General features: G+C 38.3%; 2 protein-coding genes across 4 annotated transcripts in view; one reads left to right on the top strand and one right to left on the bottom strand.

The window, feature by feature from the left end:
- The window catches only part of SHOC2 (SHOC2 leucine rich repeat scaffold protein), a 107,610-nt gene extending 97,033 nt beyond the window's left edge, over positions 1–10,577 (bottom strand). The window contains 1 exon segment of the mRNA XM_019459424.2: positions 10,464–10,577. The gene's annotated coding sequence lies outside the window, so the exon portion shown is untranslated.
- BBIP1 (BBSome interacting protein 1) lies at positions 10,218–20,791 on the top strand. Of its 3 annotated transcripts, XM_053909915.1 has the most exons (4): positions 10,218–10,361; positions 11,697–11,739; positions 19,308–19,385; positions 20,081–20,791. In XM_053909915.1, the coding sequence occupies exons 3-4, from the start codon at positions 19,340–19,342 to the stop codon at positions 20,245–20,247; spliced, it is 213 nt and encodes a 70-aa protein (XP_053765890.1). In that variant the 5' UTR covers positions 10,218–10,361; positions 11,697–11,739; positions 19,308–19,339; the 3' UTR covers positions 20,248–20,791. The 3 variants fall into 3 exon arrangements, with proteins under 3 accessions (XP_053765890.1, XP_019314973.1, XP_019314975.1); XM_019459428.2 differs by lacking the exon at positions 11,697–11,739 and having other exon boundaries at positions 10,246–10,361; XM_019459430.2 differs by lacking the exons at positions 10,218–10,361; positions 11,697–11,739 and adding an exon at positions 10,508–10,610.
- Positions 20,792–21,202: the final 411 nt, after the last annotated feature.

Raw genomic sequence — 21,202 nt, 5'->3', positions numbered from 1 at the left:
AGTATTTGTCAAGTTGCCATTATTAGGGATGCCTGGCTGGCTTAGTTGGTAGGGCATTCGACTCCATCTCAGGGTCAATGAGTTTGTCAAGCCCCACACTGGGTGTGGAACCTACTTAAAAAAAATATGTATGATAGGGGCACCTAGGTGCCTCAGTCACTTAAGCATCCAACTTCTGCTTAGTTCATGATCTCACAGTTTGTGTGTGAGTATGGGTCCACACCGAGCTCTCTGTCAGACCAGAGCCTGCTTCGGATACTGTCTCCCCCTCTCTCTTCCCCTACCCCACTCTTTCATGCGCGCTCTCTCAAAAACTAAACAAACATTTAAAAAATAAATAAATAACATTATAAAGCAAATATCCTTTCTCACATTTATACAGTCCATTTTTGAGACTATTTAGATGAAGACCAGATGCTCAACTAACCATTTTATTTATCTACCTGTCCTGGTAGTTAAAATAGGATTTACAGAATGCATTTTGGGCTTTAAAAATATAATCTCATTATCTCTGTATTATATTTGTCAAAAATATCCCAAAACAAAAAGATTTGTCAAACAAGATCAAAAGAAATATACTGAGCAGCCAAGTCCAGTTTAACTTAAGGTTAATAAAGAATTTCTCCCATCAGAACCATCCAAAATATTCAAAGGCAGCCCTTGCTTACATTTTTGAATATACATAAAAGGACATTATTTTTGTAAGTTAACACATTAAACCCAACCAATTCCCAGCTGGTGTGTACTATCTACCATCCTGTGACTATAATCCCAAAATTATTCTCACGTAGTTTACACAAGTTTCGACATTGAAAATTCTTACACCACAAAGATGTAAATCATTTAGTAACTTGCAGGTAGCGATAGGATATTTAAATCATGCCAGAAAGAAAAAACATTTGGCAATAGTTAATTTTAATTACCCTTGAAAGCAATGCAATTATCAAATTGTTAATTATAAAAACTGGACAATGGTATAATCAGGAAAGAGAGAAGCTAATTAACAAATTATTTTTTGCACATGAATCTACCTACCATTTGTGGATTATCAATTTTCAAAGAATCTGAACATAATAAAGTATAGCAAAACTTCAATTTTATTATTTTCAACTTTCTTTGATGAAACAGAAATCTTCAAGATCTTGCCACAGGATCATGATTATCAATTATTACACACACACACACACACACAAATACACACACGCGCGAGAATGTCAGATAAAATGGAGTTTCAGTAGAGAGAAGCGAGAATAAGTTCATTATATTTTTGTATATAATTAGTTATGCATTAAGGCATTACTGACAGAGCTAACTGCAAGAATTACATAGGTGACTTTAAAAGAAACTTATTCTTTCCTTTTCTGTATCATAAAAACCTTTAAAACTGAAACATTTTAACTCTAATATACATCTGCATATTACAATTCCTGCTGATCAACTCAGTCCCTTTAACAAAATAAGATGGCAAAGAAATGTTTTACCAAACGCCTTTACGACCATACTTTCCTGGACAGTGAATAAGAACTAGTAGATTTCATTCTTTACAGGCAGGTGCTAATCAGTTTCAGTGTCTGGTTCTCACAGGCTGACATAATGCCGCAATGTTTCCGTTGCACAACATTCTGGGGGAAATGTTTAGGATTATTTCCACTGAAATTTTTAAGCCCTGTACACAAGCATCATGGAAATGTTTAAATCAGAGCTATCAAACCTAAATAAAAATTTTAATTCAACTTTTTTGTTTTAAAAATAGTGACCCCATTTTTTAAAAAGTCATTTTTCTCAAGCCTGAAACAATTCTTGCTTTTCCTGCCTTTTTTGCGGCGTAAAACATCACCACCTGATGTATGTCATTCAATCACTAATTAGCACTATATTTGATCATCGTTAGCTCCTTAGTACTCAACAAAAAAACCTGACAGCCTCACATGTTTTGGAGACTTGAATACAATTTGTTCTTGTCCCAAATACTCATGTTCTGTGTGTACTACTATAAGCCATTATATAACAGGGGGTGGGGAAAATTAAAAAATACTGCAGCACTACAAGCCATTTAGCATGCTGAGTTCTCACAGTTGCTTAGTGGGTGTTCTGAAACTAGGCCATATTTCTAGTATTAAGAATTTCAAATCACTACTTCCAGATACAGAAATAAATGTCTTCAAGATTAAATCATAAACCTTACTATTTTCAGCTGCCTAGTATATAAGTATCCTATTTCTATGAGTTTAAAATGTAATTAACACATGGTAGATAAACCAACATTTGTTTTAGTAACAAGAAATAACTAGCTTTTCTACCTATCCTTATAAAGTCCTAGAATGCAACAGATTACAATATTAAGATAAAGTGCAGTATATCTGAACAAGAACTAAAGCCCTTAGGTGAAATTTTGAATACTTTATCCCAGAAGATATATAAAATAAAACTGAATTAAATACAATCTATTTCAGGTCACCCAATCTGTTAGATTCCACATACTTCTAGCAAAGAAATAATTATAACCCTCAACCTAATTTTTCCAGTCCAGGTTACCAAGAAACACAATACATACATACATACATACATACATACATACATACATAGAGCTTACTCTCTTTAACAAAAGTTGCAGAAATATTTATGTCATTTTGTCACATCATTGCAACAGGTAGGTTTTTATTCAAAACTAACAAAAACATGTTACCCAATTTTACATATTTCATAGCTAAGCTAACAAAGAAACATGATCAGTATAAAAACTACATCTACAAATTGTAAGGCAATAATACTATACTGCAGTGATTCAGTATTTTCAGATAATTATTTGTTTCAACTTATTATTCAGTACTTATGGTGCCTACTATGTTTTCCCCTCATTAAGCAAATATTTCCAACAAAAGCTTGACACTGAAATTTTTAATTACATCATTTTAGATATAAAACTTTTCCCAAATACAACACATGGTCCTGTGTAATTTTTTTTTTTTTCCATTTTGAGAGAGAGAGAAAGAGAGAGAGAGAGAGAGAGAGAGCACAAGCAAGGGAGGGACAGAGAAAGAGGGAGAGAGAATGGCTCCACACTGTCAATGAAGAGCCCAACTTGGCGCTTGAACCCACAAACCACGAGATTACGACCTGAGCCAAAATCAAGACTCAGATGCTTAACTGACTGAGCCACCCAGGCGACCCTGTCCTGTGTTTTAACAAAATTTACTAACAGCAATTAATTTCTTCTTCTATCAGCATTACTGCTATACTGTTCCACATATAAAACAAATGGGGTCTTGAAAGATCTAAATATGTTTATCACAAGATGAAGTTGCCTTAAACTGTTATATAAAAAAAAATGTCTTGTATCTGATTTTTAAGTGTTTTCCCCTCTGCTCTTATTTTCAACTCTTATGGCCTCTAGGAGATATCCCAGTCCTATTTACATTTGGCTACTAAACTTTCTTAATTGTATATTGAGTAAAAAAGCCTTCAATTAAGGCCTGAGGAAATCTAAGAGCAGAAAATATGTTAAAGAACAGAAGACTATGACATCTCTTTGTCCTTTTTAGTGGTCTGTTTTGGGGCTCAATACTTAGTTTCAGTAATTTTTTTTTTTATTAGGAGCCTACAAAGTTATACACTGTACATATACTACAGAAATGGTAGTAAAGAAGCCAGACATACCTGATGCTATCATGAAACTTACAGTCTGCAAAAAAGACAGATATTACACACATCATCACAAAAATGTTAAAAGAAAAAAAGAGGCAGTGCAGGTGTTAAGGGACCCTAGAACAGCAGAACCTAAGGATCAAAGAAGACCTCCCAAACGACATGATATTGAGGCCAGAAGGGGGATTAGGTTCACCAGGTAAAGAATGTTTGGGGTTGTATCCAAGGAGATGATACCAGAAAGTTTTAGTTTCCTAATAAATAACCTTGAGATAAATGTGGGGATATAAAATTTATAATGTAATTACTAAAATGTGAAAATTTTACAAAGGAATTTCTCAAGTTTGAATAATGAAAATAACTGGAGGGGTTCCTGGGTGGCTCAGTTGGTTAAGCATCTGACTTTGGCTCAGGTCAAGATCTCAAGGTTCGTGAGTTCAAGTTCCAAATCAGGCTCTGCAGTGACAGCATGGAGCCTGCTTCAGATTCTGTCTCTCTCTCTGCTCCCCATTCCCACAAACTCACGCTCTCTGTCTCTCTCAAAAATAAACAAAACAAAACAAAACAAAAAACACAAGTGGAAGGATCAAAAGCAACAACAAAAAGTAGTATGAGAATGTTTTAAAATGAGAAACTATGGCACTCTGGAGGGAACAGAGTTTGGAATGGCAAAAAAAAAAAAAAAAAAAAAAAAGCCCTCAAAGGAGTATTAAATCATACTATAGGAAAAATTATTAATATTCAAGTTCAGAGAATTTTTAATTCAAATAAGCCATACAAAGACTTCTACCACAACATAACTGCTGATTATACAGTCTGACTTACCTAAAGGAAAAAGTGGCACTTTGAAATAAGTATGGAAAAAAATGACTTTTAATGTTTTCAGAAGAGTCAATTTTATTTTTTTAAGTTTATTTATTTTTGTAATCTCTGTACCCATCGTGGGGCTCGAACTCACAACCCTGAGATCAAAACTCATATGCTCTTCCAACTGAGCCAGCCAGGCTCCCCCAGAAGAATAACTTTAAATGCACAATAGAAACTTACCATGAGTTCTGAGAAGGCTCATAAATATTACTCTTAACATGATGCATAAATGCTGAGAAAAGATACTTAAATGTGATTCTGAAACACAACTATTCAAGTTCTAAACCTGGGGGATTATTCCACATCAGGCTGATATGTTCTTCCTGTATTTAATTAAAATATTAATGAAAAGTACTTAGTTAAAAGTTTTAAATAATAATTTGAAGCAGATCCCTAACATTCATGCAGATCCACAGTCCAAGGCCCAAACTAAATTAGGAACACAAGAAATAACAATCTCTAAAAGTACAGGCTTTAATGAATGCCTACTCGATCACCTAAAATACTAGGTCTTACATAGAATCCAAATTGCTATTCACCTGCAATTCTCCAAATGGAGCTTACCATGTCTAACATCTACGCTTTTCTATCCACTACCTATCCTACTTAGCCCTCAAGAGTTAAGTTCAAGTCCTATCTTCCAGCAAGCATTGCTGGTTACACATGCATTCTGTGCCTTAACTCAGCTCAGTTCTCCAGCATATACCGCTATCAAAGCACTTGTCACATTGTAAAGCAATTAACTACTGACTTGTACAGTTCATACAACAAACTGTGAACTTACTAAAAGCAGGAAACATAGTATATTTAACTATGTATCCTCAGAGTCTGGGACATACATGGCACTCATTAGAAAGTCTGACATTATGAATATTAAGCTCATAGTAAGAAATATTTATAGAACAAAATTTGAAAGTTAAAGACTATTTACAAAACTGTGAAAGTCCCTGAAAGCAGGAAGGAGTGTTATACAACACAAAACCTGAAACTCAGAAAGTGCAAATTTAACTGACAATATCTAGAATTTGGAGTTAATTTCATCAGTGTCAAAACAGGTAATTTCCACTTTACCTCCAAAATATTTGAAAAACCAAAAGAAAAAAAGATTTATCTTTGTAAGTTGTGAAATTAATTAAAATTGTAGGATTTACAAATAGTATTTGAGGGCAAATAAAGTGCTTAAACTGTGAGCGGTCACCATGCTATAAACATTAGAAGACAGGCCAAAATACTTCATAAAAAGTCTTTCAGGTTCATTTCACATAGGGACCAATTATACTCACTTTTAAGGTCTCCTTTAATGTTTTAACTTCAAGCAGTATGTTCATTCTTTCCGATAAAAGAACCCTTACCTTTTACAGCATGCACTACTTTTTGCAATCAGTTCTGATCTTTAAAGAAGAGGAATGAGATTTATCGTGTGAAATCTAATTAGTTCTTTTAAATCTTGATAATGGAAACTTCATACTTTCGGAGAAAGCACATGTTACCAACATTTCAAAAGCTAAAGAGCTCTTTGTAATTAGAATATTCTTTTCATGTGTTAGAACTTTGATTTGCAGAATTAAAGATCCTGTGCTAAAAAAGTTGGGAACCAGGGGAAAATACCAAAGAATGAAAGTTTGTTTACCTCAAAAATAATGCAATTACATATTTTAGAACATAAATCAGCTTTTCCCACTTATGTGTGTTCCTTTCAACCTGCACTGACTGCAATTACATTTCAGAACACTCTATATAAAGTTCAAGCATTCCATAGGTCACCTTGTGACTTAGAAATTTTTCAGATTTTAAAAGTCCATGTAAACAAGAGAGCTACAAAATTACAAAATTTTAACTGTTATATTATCGGAGAAAAAATGTTCAGAAAGATTTATATGGCATCACTTTGACGTGGTATAACCAGTAAATAAAACAAAATTCAGAAGACAGGGATAGCAATTTTTAATAATTTAGTCTATGAAAGATTTAGCCTTAAATTATAATATGCCAATGCATAATATATAATGCATGAGTCAAACAATAAGCAAAAACAGAAACTAATTTAATATTTGCAGTACTAATTTCTCAAGTACCGTGTGAAAATACTTAATGTATCCTTCTGCTACATTACAGCTAATTTCTATCTAATTTATCTACAACAAAATATTTATCAATTCCCTATTAGTCTTATTAGGAAAAGTCAGTGTTTATTCTATATCTAAATTTCCTCTCCTGATACTTTATAAACTAATTCAAGAACACTTCCACCTAGGCCAAAATATAAACCTCAGAACTCACTGAAGGATTTGTAGGTCAACCTGTTTGGTGGTTTTACTGTGTTGTTTTGTTTTGTTTTTTGGCGGGGTCGGGGGGGGGGGGAGGGAGGAATAGCTGGTCTTGTTTTGGTTTTTTTGGTTATAAGCATAGATTTTATGTTTTCATACATGAATAGTACATAAATGATACATGAATATAGTAAACTGAATTCTAAAGATATATTCTTTCAACCTCCAAAAAATATTCATCCTTTTATCTGCAAATACAGGTTCAGGTATATTTTACATCAAAACCATAACAGTTTATTTTTATATTTAAATATCTTACTAGAAAAAAATCTATAAATTGTTTAAAGAACACAAATTTACAGAAATATTAAATTACACAATAATGATAATCCAGCATATTTTCAAAACAAATATGACTGCCTGTATAACAAAGAAATTCAATTTTATTTACCTTTCCCCACATGGGTAAGGCAAGTCAAAAAATGCACCAACAGAGGGGTGCCTGGTTGGCTCAGTCACAAAAGCATGTGATTCCTGATCCTGGGTTTGTGAGTTCAAGCCCCACGCTGGGTGTAACGATTATTAAAAAAATAAACTTAAAAAAATACATATATATATATATGTATATGTATATATACATACACACATATTGTGTATGTATATATACATATACATATATATATATATATGTATATATACACACTATATATCAGAAGCTATTCAGGAGGCATCTTTGGGAGTATTCCACATAGAATTCCAATTTATATTTCTCTAAACATGGGACAAGCCCTGTCCCAAGTCACTAAAGAAATAGTAAAACTTAAAAGTCATAATTCCAGCAAATATAACACAAGAATGTATAATTTTGGTGTTCCTTTTGAAAAGTGAAATGTTTCAAATTTCTGACACAAAGTTCACAAATTGTATGAGTCTGGCTACAATTATCACAACACAGCTCTAATCAACTTTCTGAATATCATTTTAAAACGTTTAAAAAACCCAGCTGCAAGCTATTAATGTATCTCTTAATATCACTCTTTAATCCGTAACAATTTAAAACAAGAGAAAAACACTTGAAAACTGTATTAACAATGAGAGATCACTAAACAAATGCCAACCTACGATAAATGTAGTTGTTTCTTCAAAAACTAAAACACAAGATTACAGTAGTAATCTTAGAAATAGGCCGGATCCATCCCTCAAAACTAGCATTTCAAAAAGTTTGTTAGCTTTATATATTTAAGCCATTTGAAAGTTACAAATCTTAAAGCCTTTATTTACTTGTCTAAGAGCTATTTTTCAAATGTATATTCATAATTAAGTAACAAGTTTCATAGTGTACCTTATGTCCAAATAAATACTTAAAAGATTTATCCTATTCAGTAGAAATGCCATAGGTAGGGAAGGGTCATATACATGTTATTCCTAAAAATTCTTGTCACTGTCACACAGAAAAACATCAACATTTGGTAAACTCAAACTATAAATGTAAGCTTACTTAATGTTACAAATTGTACCCAAGAGCTAAGTTTCTTCAAATAATGTTAACAGTTATAAGGGCTATGGCATCGAAGGATGAGGGTAGAAATTAGTACACTAATAAACTGACGTCTTTAAAATAAGACAATGTGTTAATGCTGCATTCAAATACAAAAATGCTTGGATACACAAGTATGCCCTAGAATTCTGACAAACAAGAAATTTTAGATCCAGGAATCGCGCCGAGTAGATACTAGAAGCTGACATTTATGAAGAAGTGTACAAAATTGCACAAGTGAAAGCTTAGAGATAGACTGTTGGTAGTTATCATGATGGAAGCGAATACTATACAGTACACGTCTGCAACCCAATTTTGCTTCAGCATCCCCAGAGACTTAAAAAACATTTCTTTGGGTAGGTTGCAAAACATTGCTTCCTCTTTTATTCTCATCACCCCCATTATGATACAAAGCAACAGACAAAATCAAATCACCCACTAACTGTAAGCACTGAAAGCTTAAAAACTCACACAAAAGCATCTTTCCAACTCCCGAATCGGTATTCACTCCACCTGTTTGTAAATCCATACAAACACAATAACACAAAACCTCTACTGATTTAAAAAAGGGGGGAGGGGGCAATTAATGGTTTGAAGTCATTCTTCTACCTAGGCATGGGGCGGGGGAGGGGGAAGGTACAAAACAATGGATACTGAGGGGCTGGGGAAAAACCTTTTGGCCCAGAAGCCTTCGGCGTTAAGAGCGGGGGGGGGGGGGGGGGGGGAGAAGAGAGGAGGAGATAAGAGTACTTTTCCTCTATCCCTAAAAGCTACGGCGGAAAGAGGTTGCCACCAGGCAAGTCCAACAGGGCGGTCTTGGATGCCTACAACTCGCCTCACCAGGCAACATACTCAAAGCCAACTCACCACTCTTCACCGAAAGAAGACGGGGAGAGAGTGGTGGGCTTTGAGTAGGGGGCGAGGAAATACCCCACCCCGCACCACCAGCGCTGCGCCAGGACCCCCACCAACGACTAACACAGCCCCCAGACGCCCACGGGGCGCCCAAGCAGCCTGGGCCAGGTGCCCGGGGAGCAGAGTGGAGCCGGGCCGTCCACCGGGCGCCCCCGGCCCCGCGCCCTCGCGCCGGCTCGCCCTCGCCCGGGCGCTGCCCCGGCCGCCCGCCACCACCGCAGGCCCAGCCCCGGCCGCTGTCAGAGCCGACCGGCTCGGTCTCGGCGCCCAGCTGCGGGGCCCCGCACAAGAGCCGGCTCCGAGGGCCCAGCCCTCCCTGCGACAGCACCCAGGAAAGCGGCGGCGGCCGCGGCGCCTCCCAGGGCCCCAGCCCCTCGGGCCTCGCCCCGGCCCCGCCGGCTCTAGCCCCTCAGGGCGCGCGGGGCCTCCCTCTACCGACAGCCACAGGACCGCCCGACGGGTAAGAAGGAAGGCAGGAAGAACCGACCGACAAACGCCCTCCCGCCTCAGCAGCCCCGGGTTACCGTCAGGAGCCCCAACTCCGCCATCCTCTTCGTTCGCCCTCCTTCCTCCTCCTCCTTAGAAGCGACGCTGCCCAACCGCCGCCCCCCGCCCGCCCCTCCCCCACTCGCCCCGCCCCGCCCGCCCCTCCACACACTCTCGCTCCTACCGCCCCGCCCCACCCCTCCGGCTCAGGCCCGTCACTCGCTGGGAGAAAAACAGGCGGGGCCAGGGCAATCGACACTACCCAATCACAGTGAGGCACTGGCGCCAACGACGCTGTCCAATCAGAGTGAGGCATTGGCGCCAGCTTCCCTCGCTCCGCCCTTTTCCTTTCCTCAGCTGCTCTAGGCCCTCTCTCCCGCCCACTGGGCGCCGCTGGCAAGCCGGGCCACAGAGTAAGCCTCCGGCTGGGTAGAGTGACAACTCGCAAACGGAAGTGACTGTTGACGCTAAGGCAGCCATAACTGCTAATGGCAAAGGGAGTTTCCTGGCCTCCCGTCTCCAGTGTGACGTAGTTTTCCCTTCGTCCAATCTCACCGTTGCTCTGGGCAACAATCGGGCAGTCTGGGAAGAGAGGAGTCTGTAAGTAGGCCCGAAAAAGGACCAAAGGTGACCAGTCATCCCAGGTTAGACAACTTAATTCATATTCGGAACCGCCTGCCCGGGTTGGGGGAGAGGAAGGAGCAGGTTTCCTGGCCCTTATTTTGCTGGGACCTCTAATCACTTACCTAGGTGGACAAAAGGTTAGGGTTCCGAAAATCCCTGTCCCGCCCGGAAGTTGCATTTGGCACTTCTGAATGGGGTCATGGCGGAAGGGTGGGAATAGCCCCCGGCACCCCAGGGAGTGCCCATTTCCACTGGAGCCGCCAAGTGAGGTGAGGATCCGATCTGCCCTGTCCCGCGAGGACGGCCCAAGTTAGACGGCCCAAGCTAGACGGCCCGCGGGAGACGGAGAGCCGGGGAGGTGAGGGGAGCTCACAGCCGCTTCCGCTGGAGGAAGGTTTTCTTTCCGGGCTGGCCTGACGGCGGCCCGCCCTACCTCCGCCCCTCTGAGGTTCCCTGTCGGGCGAGGCCGCTCCACCATCCTCTCTAACCCAGCTGCAGCCAGCTGGGCCCTGCGGGAGCTTAGGCTAGTGCTACGGGGCGGAGCCCCTCACTCCCGCCGCTGGAGCTCCTGACCGCGCCCCCTTAAATTCCTATTGAGTACTTCCATCCCGACCTTTGGAGGACGGAGAATTGTGGAGCTTGAGGAAAACGTTTTCCATTGCCGGCTAGAATGGAAAAAAGGTGGTCCTCCACCACAGCGGCCACACCTCTTAAGTCTTATTTTCCCACCTCTTGTCTTCACATTTTGAATTTTCTTCCTTTTCTTTGTTTCTCCTCTTTTGTGGGTTTATAAGCATTAACTGCAGTTCTGGGTAGAGGTATACCGTCCTAATCCTCCATGTCTGCATTTTAACTTACTGCTTGTGAATATTCTTAAAAATACCGTAATACTTTTACATGGTTCTTTCCAAAAGTTGTCACACCTTAACTCGTGTAGTTCCTTCTGTAGGCTTAAGTCAAGAACTGTCAGTCAGATTGGTAATGCTGGGTTGGATGCCTAAAGTTGCGGGGGGGGGGGGGGGGGGAAAGACCAGGAGAACTTTCTCAACAAGGGTGCAGACCTACCTTCATTATTTAATCTCTTTCTGCTACCTTACTACTCACGCTTTAACCAAAATGAACTACTCTGGTTTCTTCCAAGATTAATCACTGAAGCACTAACCTTTTGTGATTGTATATTAATGTCCTAGTTACCCTTGGAGATGTGTTTCCAGATTCTCTCCAACAGGAAGCAGTTTTCTCTGCGCTTACCTAGCACTTTCTGTACTTCTTTTAGGACGGTCTCTATTTTATATAACAGCTGCTTACGTTCTTAGCTTTACTACTGTGTTTATGTCTAAAATGGTTTTTATCAGATTCATCTGCCTATCATAGTATCCTGCACATGATATTATTTTGGTAAGTACTTCCTAAAAGGTTGAATATTTTTGGTGTCCTGGGGACCTAAGACACTGCCAGCTTTAGTTTATCAAATTCAGTGTGGTTCCTGTTACTCAACCTTTTCCTAGTCTTCCCCTCTGAATTCCTTCCAACATGATTTCTTCCCTCGAAAAACAGAAATCATACATTAAAAAGTTGAAGGAAATACAATAAATATTCATATACCCTTTACCTAGATCCAACAGTTGTTAAATTCTGCTATATTTATTTCATTCCTTCTCACACTTTTTTCATTGTTGTTGAACTATTTGGAAATAGGTTACCGACCTATTGTTAAGCAGGCACCTCTAAAATTTCCAAAATGTATTTCCCTAAGGATTATAAAGTTCTACAAAACACAGTATCATTATCACAACAAAGGAAATTAATTGTTCTGTAATATTTAAAATCTAGTCTGTATGTACATTCTCCCATTTGACCTAAGAATATTTTGTATATCTCTACCCCTGCTCCTCCAACAAAATTCAGAATCCAGTCAAGGTTTATGTATTGTGCTTGGGTATTGTAACTCTTTAGCCTTAATTGAGAACAACTCCCCTATCTTTTTTTCTCCTGTGATGTTGGCATTTTATTTATTTTTTTTTTAATTTTTTTTTTTTTAGCGTTTATTCACCTTTGAGACAGAGACAGAGCGTGAATAGGGGAGGGGCAGAGAGAGAGGGAGACACAGAATGTGAAACAAGCTCAGGCTCTGAGCTGTCAGCACAGAGCCCAACGCGGGGCTCGAACTCACGGACCGTGAGATCATGACCTGAGCCAAAGTCGGACGCTTAACCAACTGAGCCACCCAGGCGCCCCAACGTTGGCATTTTAAAGAGTCCAGAGCAGAGGTCTTCTTGAATGTCTCCTTTTTTCTTATTTCTTGTAAATCAGAAACTGATCTAGAGGCTTGATTAGATTCCATTTAACATTTTTTCCCAAGAATACTTCACAGTATTCATACTTCTCCAATCATGATTAATAATTAAGCCTTCTCAAATGTGACTACATCTACCAGTGGCATGAGTGGCTAGTTAAATGCATCCCACTTCTCTGCACACACACCCTGCTATGCTGTCCTACAAAGAAGAAATTAGCATTCAATCCTCCTGTCTGTAGAGAGGAAGTGCTAGTGTCCTCGGCTGTCGACCTTTAGTAAAGTATTGCTGCTACTTTGCCTACACTTGTAGCTGATGCAACATAATCTGCAACAGTGTACTGATGTCAGCATAGTTTCATGAGTTTCAACTCCTGGCACCCTGAGGACTGTTGATGAAAGATGTGTGGGCCCTGCAATTCAAATACAGATGAATCTTGATGTTATCAAAGCAGATACCAAGGCAACTGCTGGCCATCTGGTATTTTGTGTGAGTGGGATGTGTCATTTTCTATTAACTTAATAGTAGTGTCTGCTAGTGAAGTATACCATCATCCAAGTTCATCCAAGAAGAACAGTTCCTGTTCTTAGGCCTAGGCACATTTCAGAAGCTAAACACTGCACATTTTATTCACATGAGTCTAAATTAATTAGCCAAATTGAACATGTTGCAACATTTTCCTACCAGCAGATGCCAGATAGCAAACACAGTAGAACTATTATAGTTTCCAAATACGTGACATATGATGTTATTTGGCATCTCCAGATGAACATTATCAATCCAAACTAAGCACTCTGCGAGTATGTGGGCAGCCCTCAAGTGAGAATGAGCATTACTACTTTGTGTCTGCTAAAAAGAAAACACTTCTTTTGGGGCTCCCTCTTTCACCTTCATGTTAGTTTACGTTCAGAAATCTAATATGCATTTGAAAATTCATCTGTTAGTCGATCATAAGTCTTGAATAAAACAAATAAAATCTTTCATATTTTTCCTGCAATTCCTGCCACTCCATCCACAACCTGTACTAGGCAGATTGAATTTACTTAAAAAGATCTAAACTAATAAATATTCACCAAAAAATACCCTCTATTGTCCTTTGCATAAACAAATTGCTTCTGGTACCTCCCTCAGTTCTCTAAGATTGTATCTTGTTTCTTAATACCTATTAATGGTAAAATAGGACAATTTGGAATATAATGTGTTATAGTGGTTCTTCTGTATTCTATTGAAGTGGTGACATCAAGTGCCTATAGCAATGAGGATGGTAAGGGAAAGGGAACAATAGGCAGAAGTGGGGGACTAGACAAGTCTCCACGTTCATCTGGGACGTTACTTTCCAGCCCTAGCCAAATTTTGCCACGTGGGAAGTGTTGCCAGATTTGCCAAGAGGAGCTGAAATTTGGACTTTATGTGAAGATCTTGTGATTTTTAAACATAGTTTCAAATACTTTTTAAACATTTAGCAAGCCAGCAAAACATTTAACCAGATAGGACCAAGGGCCACCAGTTTGTGACCTTTGTTTCTTATATGAAAACAGGATTGGCAGTTAGGCCAGAATCTGAAAATACTTTAGAAATGTTTTTCTAAACATATTTCAGGTACATTTATTTTCTTAGGTTAGGCAACTTCCATTTGTCACTTCCATCAAAAATTCAAGATAGAATCTTATGTACACCGGGCTTCTATTCCCTATAATTTTAAAGGTTTTTACTCTTTGCCACCAACTTAAAAACTTGCCCACATTTGCTCAACCTTGAATTATATTATGAAATAGATTTGCTTTATCATATTTTTTATTATGTTTTAATGTTTATTTCGACAAGAAAACGAGTGGGGGACGGGGGGGGGGGGGGAGAGAGAGAGAGAGAGAGAGAGAGAGAGAGAGAATCTTAAGCAGGCTCCACACTCAGCATGGAGCCTGACGTGGGTCTCAGTCTCACAACTGTGAGATTGTGACCCAAGCCAAAATCAAGGGTCGGACACTTAACCAACTGAGCCACCCAGGCACCCCCAAAAGGTTCTTATCCATTTGTAGCTCCTTCATTTAGCTGTGACTGGCATTATAGACATTGGTATGTTTGTTGAAAGGAAAAATGTGTTTGGATAGGAACATATGATCCCAAATTCCTCTTTTGTTACATTTGTTTTTCATTCTGAAAGAGTAAATTCCCTTGTCCCGAAAAGAGCATCCTTTCTACTCCAGTCTTCACTGTCCAGTGTTTACTTTTAAAGCTCTGTCCTTATTAATAGATATACAGCCATTAACTTTATTTTTTATCTTCAGTAATTATTTTGTCCATGTATAACTTATTTTGATCAATTTTTCACTAATAATGGTAATAACTCAATCCAGAATATTTTAGTTTTTCATTTGTAAACATTTTTGTAGAGAAATATGGTAGGATAATCAATCATTAAAATATGGTTAAGCATGAAAATATATTACAGTAAAATTAAGTGGAATGGTAATAGAGGTCTAGGGAGAAAAAAGATGTAAACTTTCTGACTTAAAAGTAAGTTCTTCATTCTTTTTACTAATGGAGGATAATAGCTGTCAAGTTTTTATGATATTGAGATTATGTTGGATATATTTTTAAAAGACTGATATGGAGCACCTGGGTTGCTCAGTTGGTTAAGCATCCAACTCTTGGTTTCAGCTCAGGTCATGATGTCTTGATTCGTGAGTTTGAGCCCTGCTTGGGATTCTCTCTCCCCCACTCTGCCCCTTCCCCACGTGCACTCACTCTCTCTCTCTCTCTCTTAAAATAAATAAACTTCAAAAAATAAAACGAAAAAATAAAAGACTGATATAACAGTTATTTTTAAATATGCTGGAAATTATGTCTTTAGAACTATTTGAACTTAATAAATTTATTTGTCAATTTAGAAATGTGTAAAGGGGTAGTTTTTCTACCTAGTTTTTAAAAATCTGAGGGCACCTGGGTGGCTTAGTTAGCAAATCATCCAACTCTTGATTTCCACTCAGTCATGATCTCACGGTTGGTGAGTTCAAGCCCCTTGGTGGGCTCTGCCCTGATGGCGGAGTGCCTGCTGGGATTCTCTCTCTCTCTCTCTCTCTCTCTCTCTCTCTCTCTCTCTCTCAATATGTAAACTATAAATAAATAAACTATAAATGAATGAATGAGTAAATGGAATAAAAATCTCTGCGTGTTAATGCAAGCATAAAATTTGAGGACCACTGACATATATTCTCTGGGTTCAGGACACTTTAGTGCTCTTGTCCAGTCCCATACACAGTTTAGTTCAAGTATCAAATTAAGTCACCCCAGAAATTTTTAACTTGTCCAAGTTGTAAAATTAACTTATATTATCAACATGTGTATGATTGATATAAAGTAGTAATCCTTCCTAGACTTAAGTGTCTTTCAACTCCCACGCCTACAGCTTTGTAAAATATTTCATGACAGATTTGGTTCCCCTCCAAGTTCTTCTGCATTAATTTTAGGCATCCGGCTCAATGGCTACGACAGGTTTGCTTACTTTGTTATGACTTTGAAATGTACTATCCATCAAAACCATTATCTCTGGGACAAATTACAAACTAAAGAAACTAAGGGGGGAAAGGAAGTAGATTATTTTCCAATTACCCAGACCAAGAGCTTCAAAAATTATTGACATTCTATTCTCCAAGCATTAAAAGTTTGGGTTATATTAGTGTAAGAATTTTACTTCTGCAATTGAATGTGTTTTCTCTTAAAATATACCTTGACAAATGTATCATTTTAAAATCTGGCATAGTAGTCCATTGTATGGCTGTTACAGAATTTATTTAACCTTTGATATATTGCCGAATATTTAGATTCACCTATTGCTGAACATTTTGCTCTTCAATGCAGTGCTTTAATGAACATTCTTATTCTTATGTCTTTATACACCGGTGCATTATTTCTTTAGGGCCCATTCTAGAATGCTTGGGTCAAAGAAAATGTGCATATTTAGCTTCAGTAGATAATACAAAATATTAATAGATACTACAAAATATCTAAAAAATCTGTACCAAGAAACCCACCCACCAACAGAGAATGCCCATTTCTCTCTACCTTCTCTAACTCTGGATACTGTCAGCTTTAGATTATTTTTGCAATTTCAAAAGATCTAACACACACACCAAAATGTCACATGATTTTCACTTGCTTCATGAATCCATGATCATTTTTCTACTTCAACTACAGTACCCACTTCAGCACTCCTACATCCCGTTAAACTTTATTTTCTATAGCACTTACTACCTTATAGCATCCTATTATTTACTTTCTTTAGAGTGTAAGCTCCAAAAGGTTTGAGGTTTTGTCTGTTTTGTTCACTAAAGAATAGTGCTTTGCACGTTATAGACACATATTTATTGAATTGAATTACATGGCACTTGTATGATACATGTGAATTTCTGTCATAGCTGATATGTTTCTTCTTTGACCCATTTGTCCCTAGTGGTACACACATCTTACCTCATCATAATAAGAAAGTACCTTTAGAAGCAACCACAACTCCTTAGGGCACATTACACCAGACAAAACACCCATGTTTGGCCATTAGCAGGTGAAGGAAAGAAATGTTCCTTCCTACTGTGGACTCCCTGGGCAGTTGATTATCAAGACACTGTAGCCTTGCCAGTGAGGGTCATCCAACCACCACCTTGCTTATTTTAGCCCTTCCCTTCCTGTTTCTCTCCTGCCAGTGCCTGGGGAGGGGGGGTGGGCGCCTAGAACAATAGCCAACCCTAGTAAAGCCAACACTCCACCCAGGCAAGTGACTGCCAGCACTGATATTCCCCACACCAGACCCAACCCACTCCCTACCAGGCTTTTGGCCCCACACCCTTTGCAGTAACAATGGCAGCTTAGTGAAACAGAACTAAGGTTTAGTAGAGCACCAAGTTTCATTGTTTTCCTCCAGCCAGATTTTGGATGTGAAAGAGGGACAGATTAGAGAGAGCAAAGGATTGTGATTGAGTTCTGAGTAGCTGAAGTTGCTACTCTATAAAACATTGAAGATTTTAAGTATTCATCCAATATTTTGCTGATAAAAAAAAAAATTGGTGATACAAAAACTCTTGGCTACTGTTATTTCTTTTCACATTTATCAACATCTATAATGTTTATCCTCCCTTTTGGCAGCATATCATGTCAGATTTGCAACAAATAAGGGCTTACTCAACATGTTCATGGTGATATTTTAGTGGAGAGGCTGTTTATTATAGCTTATAGTTCATATTCAGGCTAATCAGGGATCTGCAATGCTATTAGCTTTCAACATAACCAGGGGAAAAAAGGGAAATGATCACTAGATACCACAGCAGGCCTAACAAGAAAAGAATATGGCTGAAGAAGTTGTGCATTCTAAGGAAATTGCATATTACATTTATCTCAGATTCCATTTAATGAGGAGTTGCTGCTTCATTCCTGGTCCATTCCCTATTTCATCTTCACTCCCAAACAGAGCAGTGTAGGGGTTAAACTTTGATGACAAAGTTCTGGAAAATGTATAGAGGTTCCTTAGGAACTTTAGATGTTCCAGAATGGGAATTTGAATGAGAAAGGAGAGGCTTGGATGGAAGAGGAAGCTTTCTTTACAAATGTCAAAGTTAGTAGTAGAGTGGGAATAACAGACCAGAAGCAGCTTCACTTGATTGTAACTAATTTGCAGTGGGCGGTAAAGGCAGGCACCACGCCAGCATCACCACTTTATAAATAATAAATCTTTCTTCTGTGGTGATGTTGCGAAAGGCACATGGTAAGGTTGCATCAGTATGGTGAAATATCGCAAAATGGGTGGGTCCGTCTAGAGAAGCATCTGTGTTTGTAAAAGGATCATGCTACAAATTACAATCCAGAACACCTTGAATATACAGCATAGCAGTAATCTGGAATGTAACACTGGAAGCAAATGCCATCAGCCAGAGATGGCATATATGCTGGTATGTTCTTAACAAAATACTCAAGATAAAGGTATTTGCTAGCACTTTAGCATGTAGTATCTCTGTATTAAAGGAAAGTAGTAAACTGAAAGCATACCTCACTTCTGTTCTTCAAGAGCCAGTTTCACCCATTTGTGTTGCCTCCTTACAAACAGGACCGGTATAGCCAATAACTGTTCCTTAGGATGCTTTTTGTCATGATAGCAAAGGGATTAAAGTAGAAGCCAGCTGTTAGCTGTTGAGAAGTGGGAACGTTAGGAAATATTTACCTACTACCTCCTCTTTTTCCTAACTACCTGCCTTACCCCACTTCCCAAATGGTAACACTTTTTTACCCCATCCACATTCAGGGAGATGCTATCAGTGAACCAAATGGCTGCACAAAAATGCTTTTGGTTTTCCTCAGCTGGCCTCTATTAGGTAATTATGCCTAATAAATGAAGCCCTACCAATTTTTCACTATAAGGGAAAAAAACGTAGAACATGTAGCCTTCCAAATTAACACCTCCACTGATTAAAGAACATCGACACACTCCAGATCCTTACATTAACTCTCTCAACCTTGTTTCAATGAAAAGACTCCTAGGAAATTAATAGGAAAATTATGCAAGGGTAGGGTAGTTCATTTTCTGTAGGAATTGTGATTTTACTTCTTAAAGTATAATGGAAATACCTCAAGCAATATGCTTTGGAAATTCATTCTTGAATGTTAACAATTGATTTCTCATTGAAGGAAAAAACTTAGCTGTATCCAACAATTCAGATATGGCGGAAGTGAAGTCAATGTTCCGGGAAGTCCTTCCAAAACAAGGTATCTAAATTACAAATACTTAGGTCACAGAATATTACAGGTACCTAAAAAGTAGTAGGCACATAGGCTAAGTAGCTTAACATCTGTAACTATTTTGTGTCTTGTATGCCACATTCATCATCCACTCTTTTACAAGTATAAAGAACTCATCCACTGCTTCCCCCCCCCCCCCCCCCCGTAAAAGGATACCAAATGAATCATTGTTCAACCTAGGAATCCTGTTACACTCAAATTTGCAAATTACAATATGAAATTTTCAATGAAAAAACTAGTACTGTAACTCACCATAATGTTAAATATGGTCTGGAAATGGGGAAAAAGAAACCTAAGTCAAGCAATCATTAAGAAAAGCTGACAGTTTAACATTCAGTAGTTAATATAGTAAAAGAATGGTATTAACATGAATATTAAGTATTTTTATGCACTATGTATTTCTCCTGAATCTTTTTGCACATTAAACATTTGACACAAAATGAGTCGTGTGTCTCATAGGTAGCTTGGAATTTTAGGTACCAAGTTCAAAAAGGCGTCCTTGTGAACTCCCTAGTATTAAATGTTGATATATTTGAAGTAACTGTGAAAACAAAAGATTTTCACTGGTAGTGGATTAAGTCTTTAGACTTTCATTCTAGCTGCAAATCCAAACTACCAATCAACTGGGTCATCTCACTCAAATTGTTTCTTTTTAAACTTAGGGCAGCTGTCTGTGGAAGATATAACCACAATGGTGCTGTGTAAACCCAAACTTTTACCCTTAAAATCTCTGACTCTGGAAAAATTGGAGAAAATGCAGCAAGCAGCCCAGGATACGATTCGCCAACAAGAAATGGCAGAAAAGGAACAACAGCAAATAACTCACTGAATGATAACTTAGCACTTCTACAGAATACCCTACCTTAGTATTAACAATAGCTAGAAAATAATTTGCACCTGTATGCTGAGAACAGTGTGTTAAAACTGATAGTGCTTATAAATAATATAAAAATACCCAAGACTAATGAAACTTGTATTGTGAATTTAGACACTGTGGTTTGTATTGAACATAAGCAATTAAAAAAACTTTGAACCCAAATTTTATGGTTTTTTTTTTTTTTTGTTTTTTTTTTTTTTTTACCCAAGTTTTTAGAACTGTAAATTATTGTTCACCATTCCTATCAGTCTTACGGGTAAAATTCTTAGGCACACGTGACTAAATGCAACTCTTATGTTCACAAAATCTTTACACATTTATTAAAAACTGAATTGGACGATACATTCTAATCTTGTACAAAGCGTTTTGGGGCTTTTACATTACCTAACTTTAAAACTCTTTTACAAATTTTGTGTTTCATGTTTAAGGCTATTTTGCCTAACCAACTGATTCTACCAGTAATGACAAAACTAAATAAATTTGAAACCCTCACTTATCCAGTAGTCCCCTGAGCTTTTTGTTTTCATAAAACGTTTTGAAGTTTATTTAAGAGAGAATGTGCGAAAGGGGAGGAGCAGAGAGAGAGAGAGAGAGAGAGAGAGAGAGAGAATCCCAAGCAGGCTCTGCACTGCACCGCACTGTCAGCATGCAGCCTGAGGCAGGGCTCAAACTCATGAACCACATGAATAGTGACCTGAGCAGAAATCGAGTCAGACACTTAACTAACAGTGAGCCACCTAGGTGCCCCAGTCCCGAGTTTTTAATTATACTGACTTTAAGGACTAAGAATTACCTGGCTACCTTTATCATCCAGGTATCAAACACACAATTAAAACTACAGACTTGAAAGAACCCATGGGATAAATATCAACATTAAATTTGGAGTTTTAATTCTAAAAGGTTTAAT

This window comes from Panthera pardus, unplaced genomic scaffold (genome assembly GCF_024362965.1).
Source record: "Panthera pardus isolate Hobbes unplaced genomic scaffold, ASM2436296v1 HiC_scaffold_22, whole genome shotgun sequence".
NCBI classification, from domain to species: Eukaryota; Metazoa; Chordata; class Mammalia; order Carnivora; family Felidae; genus Panthera; species Panthera pardus.
The sequence above is the reverse complement of the archived record's forward strand: the minus strand, read 5'-3'. Positions and strand labels throughout refer to the sequence as shown.